The sequence below is a fragment of the Mirounga leonina genome, unplaced genomic scaffold (assembly GCF_011800145.1).
Source record: "Mirounga leonina isolate KUSES-001 unplaced genomic scaffold, KU_Mleo_1.0 Mir_93, whole genome shotgun sequence".
Classification (NCBI taxonomy): domain Eukaryota; kingdom Metazoa; phylum Chordata; class Mammalia; order Carnivora; family Phocidae; genus Mirounga; species Mirounga leonina.
The window spans coordinates 39904543-39914081 of NW_023270854.1; the positions used below are offsets into that span (position 1 = coordinate 39904543).

At 44.5% G+C, this 9539-nt stretch overlaps 1 protein-coding gene across 1 annotated transcript; it reads right to left on the reverse strand.

Annotated features, from left to right (window-relative positions):
* Positions 1-242: 242 nt before the first annotated feature.
* On the reverse strand, positions 243-7245 carry TTR (transthyretin). Its single transcript, XM_034995739.1, has 4 exons — positions 7111-7245; positions 5869-5999; positions 3928-4063; positions 243-496 (listed from the first exon to the last, which is right to left on the reverse strand). Exons 1-4 carry the CDS (start codon positions 7177-7179, stop codon positions 389-391), a joined length of 444 nt encoding a protein of 147 aa, XP_034851630.1. The 5' UTR covers positions 7180-7245; the 3' UTR covers positions 243-388.
* Between the last annotated feature and the right edge of the window lie 2294 nt (positions 7246-9539).

Below are 9539 nucleotides of genomic sequence, written 5' to 3' on the forward strand. Positions count from 1 at the left end.
TTGCTATTCACCGAAGGTTAGAGGACACAAAAGCTTTTTCCTTTTCAGAATGTGTGTTTTTAATGGCTGCGGACCATGTCGAATATGTGCTTAGCTTGAAAGACATTGAGCCCTGGGACTTCCCTCCAGAATTCAGCCAGAGACTTTTTTGAGTTCCTTTGCTTCTCTCTTAAATTCAATTTTTTTTTTTTTTTTGAGAGGGCAACACGGGAATAAAAAAGCGAGTTCAAATGAAATGAGAAGTGCTTTAATAGGAATGTTTTATTGTCTCTGCACAAGTTTCTAGCATAGCTTATAAAGTGAAAACACTGCTTTAATAAAAATGGAATACTACTGGTTACACAAAATCCTGTCCTTTCTCCTTCAGATCCACCCAAGGAGGGGTCCCTCATTCTTTGGGGTTGCTGACGAGGGCTGTGGTGGAGTAGGAATAGGGGCTGAGCAGGGCCGCAATGGTGTAGTGGCGGAAGCCAGAGTCGTTTGCTGTGAACACCACCTACGAGAGAGCACAGACAGGGTCCGTTTCCATCAGAGCCTAGAAATGTGAGTCACCGAGAGGGAGACTACTGGAAGTCCAGTGCCAAGTTAATTCATTTTATCTTATGGTTTCTTTTTCTGGAACAGATTGAACAAAAGGCAAAAATCCAAATATGCTGGTAAGACTCCATGGGAGACTGGTGCAACCCCTGGAACAAGATTTCTTTCCTACAGCCTGTATAATCAGGTCTCTCTCTGTCTCTCTCTCATTTTTGTTTGTTTTTGCCAATTCACACTAAAAATCTGGGTGGCGCTAGCCTGACTGAGGGAAATCACAGAGAGCCTAAATGCTCTTGTCGATTTTCTTGGTAGAAAAAGGAAGTGGATGGGGCGCCTGGGTGGCTCAGTCGGTTAAGCGACTGCCTTCGGCTCAGGTCATGATCCTGGAGTCCCTGGATCGAGTCCCGCATTGGGCTCCCTGCTTGGCGGGGAGTCTGCTTCTCCCTCTGACTCTCCCCCTCTCATGCTCTCTGTCTCTCACTCTCTCTCTCTCAAATAAATAAATAAAATCTTTAAAAAAAAAGAAAAAGGGAGTGGAGAGGTAGTAACTGGCCTTTGGTGGCCTGAAGACCGGAGATCAGTGACTGCAATTCTCACCACACATCAGAGACCTGGAATTGTAGAGCTGGCAGGAATATTCTTCCCATTTTATTTTATTTTTTTTTTAAAGATTTTATTTATTTATTCATGAGAGACAGAGACAGAGGCAGAGGGAGAAGCTCCGCGGGGAGCCCGATGCAGGACTCGATCCCAGGACTCTGGGATCAGGACCTGAGCTGAAGGCAGACGCTTAACCGACTGAGCCACCCAGGCGTCCCTATTCTTCCCATTTTAGAGGTAAGTCAGCCAGACCTCTGAGTTAGTATTTGGCCCAAGTTTATACAGGATGGAGCCAGGTTAGAAGTTAAGGCTTCTGTCTCCAAACCCAGAGGTTTTTCTCCCTCTATTCCTTTGCATTTTCTAACACGAAGAACAAGAATGTGTGTGTATGTGTAACAAGCAATGAAATATGGAGTAAAAGCAGTATCTTGTTCTAGTTACGATAGCAGAGTGTGGAAGGTCACGTGGGAATTCTGAAACAGACACATGGGTTGGAGCTCATTTGAGCTTCCTAATTGGACAAATTATTGACCAAAGTGTTGTTCCAGTTAGTCATGTACTTCAGGCGGGTTTAGTAGAGCTTCTGAGGCCAGGGCCTGCGATAGTCTAGGTGCCAGAGTGAGACAAGTAGGAGGAATTTGGTTCAGGAGAGAGATGGGGGATGGTGAGGAGGTTTTTAATTTTACTTATTTTGTATATAGGCCTTGGATTGAGCTTTGGACACATCCTGGGTAAATGTGTTTTTTTCCTAATATGGCAAAAGGAAGCCTTGGTTGTTTGGGGACAGGAGAAAAAAAAGAATCTGATTGAACCATACTGAAAATAAAAATAGCATTGAGGGCAAGAGGAGGTAAGAATCACCTAAGAATCTCTGAAGGAGAAAAAGCATTCCTTAAAGGCCAAGTGTCTGGCATCACCCAGGAAAAGCTTCTTCCCTCTAACACTGACATTGGCCTCCAGCTCCCCTTGATTCTTCCTCAAAACTGTAAATGGCATAATCGGTGCTCAAAATCCCATGAAGTGAAGAGGACTCCTAGTTCCACAGGCAGTTTCCTAACTCTCTCTGTGAATGTAACAGGGCCACCTGGGTCCCTGGGCGAGGGAGGAGGTGGCTGATGCGGAAGAACAGCATTTGTCTGGGCGTCTTGGTCAGAAGAGGTTGGGAGGGGAGGGACTCATGGCTGAACCCGTCAGCACCAACCACCAAGGGGAGGCCCCGGGACTCGCGCTTGCCTACCTGCTCTCTCTCACTCCCCGTATCCATTGGGCTGATGGTCCTACCTAGTATGCCTGACATCAGTCCCTCTCCTTCCACCCCCAGAGCAGGCGTGTGTTTTCACTTATGAATTTCTAGCATTTAGCAGAGTGTTGGACACATAGAAGGCTTTTATTTTCCAAATGTTGGCTGAATGAACACTTAGAAAGTAAGTAACAGACAAGGAAGTTAACATCTAATGACTGGGAGCAATGCATCGTGGACACTATGGCCGTGAATCTTCTCATTAGGCTGAGCCCAGGGCAGACAAGGGTTCCAAGGGGCCTGATCCTGTGTTCTAGGGTAGAGGCTGAGAGTCTAGGGGAGAATGTTTTGTGGTGGGCACCTCTAAGCCCTGTACCATCTAAACTAGGCTCTTTGTCTTGCTGCCCCACTTAGGAGGAGCAGCCAAAGGCAAGCTTCTTGGTAGATGGGGAGCCCCAGAAGTCAGGCCCTTACGGTTTTTCTGGCAACACCTTTGCCCCAAAGAACCATCTGATGTCAACTGAAGCAGAGAGGATGCTTCCCTTTCATGCTGAACTATTTTTGATGCGATTATTTGATCTTTAACTCTGACCAGAGTTCTGGATTCTCTTTCCATGACAGCCATCTGTTTTAAATGACTTAAGGAATTACAGAGAAGGAGGAGGCCCCAAGATAGGGCCTGTGGATCACTTGGAGGTTCCTACTACCTCATAAGCAAAACTTAGAGTGTGAACCAAGGGTTACAAAGGTGGCTTTATTATTATTGTTTTTAGCCTGACTTCTTACAGGAAGAAAGCTGAGGTACCCCTGAGGCTAAGCCCAGCCTGGGCCCTGTTGGTCATTATTTCTGCTCATCCCTTTACTAGACTTTGGGCGAGTTATTTCACTGCCCAGTGCCTCAAGTTCTTCCTCTCTAAAATGAGGATAATAAAAACAACTCCAATGGGCTGTGGAGGAGGACTGAGTAGGTTAAATATAGAAAAGACAGCAATCTGGCACGTGGTGTATGCTCGACCACTGTTATCTCTTGTGTTGCCGTTATTATCTTGAATTTGCTGTCTGTATATACATTACCGCAAAACACTTCTCCAGACCTCTGGGAGCCAGGTGTGTTTTGGAATGAAGTGTTTTTTTGTTTTGTTCTTTTTTTTTTCCCTTCAGATTTTAGAGAAGTAAAATGGCGCATCTATGTTTCATTACAGAGCACCCTAGGTAGGGTCTGGAGGGCTGCTAGTCATCCAACATATTAACAGTTCTTCGGCAAGCAAATATTCCTAGTCAGGGGAACTAAAGAAGATAATTAGGAGCCTCATGTCAATTTAGGTCATGTTACTAAATGAGTTTCCACCAAACTTAGAAATAAACTTTGCTTTTCAGAGTTCTATAGCTTTCCGGCTGTAGAAATAGGAAAGGGAAACTGTGCCAGTTCGGTGCTTTCCTTACGACATTTCCATGGCATGTGACTGCAGACTGGGCATTGCCTGGGATCAACGACAGCAACAAAACAAAGAAGATACTAAAAAGCAACTCGAGTGTCTCTACGCTCTCACCTCTGCATATTCGTGGAACGGGGAAATGCCGAGTGACTTCCAGTACGACTTGGTGTCTAATTCCACCTTGTATACCCCTTCTACAAACTTCTCAGCAGTTGTGAGCCCATGGAGCTCTCCAAATTCACTGGTTTTCCTAGAAGGTAAAAGTTACAGGTTAAGTTAGACATTAGGGGAATGCATATCATGGCAAGGTGATACCCCCCCACACACACACTACACATGTGCAGTGTGTGTATGTGCGGGGAAATACATTTATATAAATATACATATTGAGGAAAAGGAGAAGGAAGGGAAGGTGAAATTCTAGTAACCGAAATTGACAGGAAATTTGTCAAGAAAGATTTCAAAAAGCTTATTCTAGATTTTTCTTAGGAGAACAGAAGGTATGGGTATGTTTCAACTCAAAAACGGTCATTTCAGTTCAGGGCTGGTGTTTGGGTGAAGGTTCGTAACTCCCCCTTGGACTTGGCCATGGGCCTCTTGGACTCTGTGGTCCCCATGACACCGGGGTCTTACCCCTTTCCCTCCTGGTGTGAGAGTGTCTTTCAGAGTCCGTATCACTTGAACACACAGGGGGAGCCCCAAAGTATAATAAGGCACCTGTACCGGAAATTATTTATATATTTAATCTCTTTGGTCACCCTTTACTAACAACAAATACAAGGCAACTCCTTTTAAAAAAATAACGAGGCAACTTCTGTTTCTGTAGAGGTACCAGCTCCATTGCTAGAGTTAGAAATTGCCCTCCCTTAGACCTCAAAAACTGACAGATAAAAATGGAAATTGTCTTTACTAACTCTGATCATTGCCTTTCCACCTTTCTTCTTTTCTAGGAAGAAAGTATTTAATTTTTTTTTATTTATCTTGTCAGAAGAAAAAAAGATTCACATGAACATCTGAATATGTTTGGTGTTCATTCTATCTCTTGCTGAGAATATTCTCTTAAGTACTTTCCACATTGTGCTTGGCATTTTAGATAAACACAAATGAATTCACAAATAAAAACTCAATTGAAACCAGACCAACGAAAATGGTCTTCCCAGTGATGGGTGACGAATCCCAGTGCGGTTCTTGGGATTCAGTTAAAACCCACAGAAATTTTCCTTTGTGGAGACAGAAGCACTTAGCAGTATCGTTTGGTGCTGAGGGTTTCTTGGCTGCTCATTCGTTCAGTGAGTTGGTTTAGGTTTACGAATGCGCATTTTCTTTGAAATTCTTGCTAAGGGAGGTGGGTAAACACTATGAAAATTGTGCAGTGCCCGAGGAAGGTGAAAAGTCACGGTCGTACCTGACGTTGGGTGATCGGTCCGTGGCTGTGCTTTGCTTATGTATCTTTCTTGTCTGTGTCCTTTTGTTACTGAGTGCACCAGCCTCCAGCCTGGCATGGAGTGGGTGTTCCACGAGTGCTGCTTAGACACGAGCACTGGGTTCTGGAGGATCCAGATAAACTAGACGCATGCCTTGTCAGGGCTGTCCCTCAATTCCTTTCCTTTCATTAATAAAGTAACACAAATTGTACATCTTGCCTAAAATTCCAAGCCAAGGACACTCAGCTTGAGTGTTTTGCAAGGGCACCGGGGAATCTGTGATACTCTTGAAATTGTATATACATATGGGTGTGTGTGTGTGTGTGATATTTTTCTGGGCATGGAGAACATAGTTTTCCTTACCTTCTTAAAGTGGTCTGTGACCTGAGAAGGCAGTGGATCACTGCTGGCTCCTTCTTTTCCCTTTATGGCCTGTCCCTTCTGGGCACTCCCGGTGAAGCAAAGCAAGAGGAGGGCATCCTCCCCACGGCCTACTTGACCCCCACCCACCTGCATTCTCAATCTACTCGAAGATTCTTCCGTGAATGGTGTGAGGCAATCTCTCTAACAAGTGGCGGGAGAATGAGCAGCTAGATCGAGGTCCCGGGTCTGGGCTTGTTGGGCAGCTTACCCGGAGGCAAAGGGCTCCCAGCTCTCATCAGCAGCCTTTTTGAACACTTTCACGGCCACGTTGACAGCAGGGCTGCCTTGGACGGCGTCTAGGACCTTGACCATCAGAGGGCACTTGGATTCGTCAGTGCCCTGGGCATAGAGAAGGCCAGTGAGAGGTCAACAAAACTGGTAAGAGTGAAAGAATCTATTCTTTTTCTTATTTTAAGATTTTCTTTATTTATTTGAAAGAGAGAGAGCACGAGCAGGGGGAGCAGCAGGCAGAGGGAGAAGCAGGCTCCCTGCGGAGCAAGGAGCCCGATGCGGGGCTCGATCCCAGGGCCCTGGGATCATGACCTGAGCCAAAGGCAGACGCTTTACCGACTGAGCCCCCCAGGCGCCCCTGAAAGGATCTATCCTTGATGGTGTTCGAAATCTGGAACAAGGCAAGACGTACACGCCAATTCCATTTCCAGCAATATAAGTGTTGAGAGGGAATGAGCTCCCCTTCTCAGTGTAGCCCGGACCCGATTGCTCCCAAAGCAAGGCTGGCTTCTGCCTCCGGACATGCTGCGATCGACCAGGGACAAGGCTAATAAGTTTTGAGGGAGAAAATCGGCCCTCTGAGAACAGTTGCTTTGTGAAGCCTCACTATTGCAGTGGAATTACTGAAAAGACATAATGTGCCACAGGCCCGAAGAGTTAGTGTCTCCCCGAGAGCACTTTAGTCGGCTGTTGCTGTAGTCGTTCCCTCTTACGAGTCGTAAAAATCACATCAGCCCATCTCATGACCCATTTAATAGCATTAGTTAATTCTTCTAGAGGACTTAAGAATTTGGCATTTGACTAGAATGTTGTCCGCCAAGCCTTTCAAAAATTAATCAATAAAGACATTTTGATTAGCAGAAGGGAAATAAACCTTATAAAAGGATGCATTTCTGAAAACGTGATATTGGTCGCTTCGTGAATATCACGTCTTTATTTCTACCATCTATCTGAGGACATTGAGTGGAGGAACCAGGCCCTGTAACCCCCAGTACACCAAAGCAATAGTGGGGCGCACCCAGGGTCCCAGCCCGGGGTCAGTGAGCTCTGCCGAACTCGACTCATTTTGAAGTTTGAATCAATGACATTTAAAAGTTGATGCGGGGTGCCCTTGTCCCAGGAACAAAAGGCGGCGGGCAGAGCTGAAAGAAGTCACTTCTCCTTCGTCTAGTGGACCTAAGGGTCTGCATAAAAGCACTTGGCAGAATCAAACACTCACCGCAGGGCGGGCCTCAGACACAAGTACCAGTCCGGCGAGGCAAAGCAGGAGCAGGTGATGAGAAGCCATCCTGCCGAGAATGCGAGGGCCTGCGTGGGGGCCGCCCTCTGCCTGGGGCTTTTATACTCACTTCTCCCAAGCCATGCTGCTGATCCCTGCCAACTGACTCCAAACCTGCTGATTCTGATTATTGACTTAGTCAACAAAGAGAGAATAAGTAACTCGCACAAATATGAACCTTGCCTAGAGAGATTAGAGTGTAGGAACATTTGCTCTATGAAATATTCTTATGCTTAGCAGGTCACTGACCAGCTAAATCGCCAAAACAAAACACACAAAACCAAACAAACATATTCTTCTCCCTGCTTGGCGGGAGGCAGCAACATTCTTGGGACTTTTTTTTTTCTCTCTCCCTTACAGATTTCTCTGCGTGTTTTTTTTTTTTTTTTCCACTTTCTATACATTTTGTCTTTCGTTTTAGATGCTAGATGCAAGTTGTAATAATTTATTTCACACGGAATGATGTTCGGCGTCAGGGGGTTAAATACAGTGCATTAGAAAACATCCAGTGCCCTTGCTATATGTCCAGGAGTCAAGAGGAAAAACACTTTGCAGTGTTTATATTTTAAAAAGCCTACATTTTAGCCAAACTAAGTCATCCGGAAGCTTTGCTTACTCAGCAATTTCTCCACTGGTTTTTGTGTTCTTCCCGGACTAGGTTCATCTCAACCCAAGAAATAATGATATATTTCAAACTGGCATTAAAAAGCCTGAAATACAGAGAACCAGATATTCTTTTTTAAAAATATTTATTTATTTATTTATTTATTTATTTATTTATTTATTTATTTATTTTAGAGAGAGAGAACAGCATAAGTGGAAGGGGCAAAGGGAGAGAGAGAGAGAGAATCTCAAGTAGACTCTACACTGAGCAAGGAGTCCAACACTGGGCTCGATCTCACGACCTTCAGATCATGACCTGAGCTGAAACCAAGAGTCAGTTGCTTCACTGACTGCATCACCCAGGCACCCAGAGAACCAGATATTCTCACTGCTTCTCCTGCACTGATGTGTAGAAACAAGGCTACCCAGCTGGCTTTTAAATCCCAAGAATCATAATCCAGGGCACCTGACTGACTCGGTGAAGCATGTGACTCTTGATCTTGGGGTTGTGAGTTTGGGCCCTATGTTGGGCTTAGAGCATATTTTAAAAAAAAAGAATCACAATCAAATTTCTTGAAGGGAGTAGAGAAGACTGTAAGAACTAGAAGTTATGGTCAATAGCATAATCCTTTCCTCCTCCCAATTTACACACCCAGAAATTATCACTCTTCGATGATTCATTAATCAAGTATCAACTCGGGTATATGAATGCACATATATGTGTTTGTGGCTTTGTTCATTGATTCATTAGGACAGGTTCGTCCTTACAGAAACATGCAGAAGATAGACAATTTTGGACAAATACATGTCAAGGATAGGTCCAGTATGGAGCAGCGAGGGCTGGGAGAGCATTCCCATAGCTGACAGAATTTAGGCTGAAAGAAAGGTGACAAGTGATCATGAAGGACAACGGCTTTCAGGGAATAGTAGAAGGACAGGGAGGCATTTCAGGAATATGGACATGTGCAGAAGACCTGGGGAGGGGGCGGAGATCACAGGAAAGCAACAATGAGCAAATCTGTTTCTGAGCATAACTAGAAATGGAATCTTTAGAGCCTTAGAGTCTGACTCTGAAATGGTGCTGGAAAGAGTTCTGAGTTTGGAGATAGAAAACCTGAATCATCCAATTCCTACTTCTACAGCCCCATTTCCAGGATGACCTTCTCTGAGTCATTTAATACTTCAGATACTCAGCTTACGCATTTGTAAAATGGAAATATCTAATATTTTACTTCAAAGGACCTTTCTAGTAACTTTTAATATGAGATGATATAAAAGCTCTTTGTAAACTGTAAACCACTGCTCTGGGGTCAAGGATAGTTATAACAATTTGGTCCAACATTTCTGCTAAGGAGAAGACCCTTTCTCTAACATCTCTTAAATATTGTCATCCAATTTTCTCTTCACTTGTTCCTGTTGCTCAGAACTTAGATAGAGGGCCTGTTTCCTGACTATGAACATATTTGAAAATGCTCTCATATCCCAAGTCCATCTTCCATCTCAGCACTACGTTCTGTTGAAACCTAGAACTGTCTCCTGCAGACACTGTGAACTGGCCGTCCCGGGCTGTCAGACGCCCATAAGACATGGTATGGATGGGCTGTGCAATGTTTCTTTAAATATTCTGAAATAGTTGCTAAAATTAAAAGTTGAGACATATTGCATAAAAATTTGTGTTTCTGGCTTCTCTTGAAAAATCAGGAAAGATGGCAGCTCTAGGCCCACATTCACACATGACAGTGGGCTCTCCCTCTCAGACATCACAG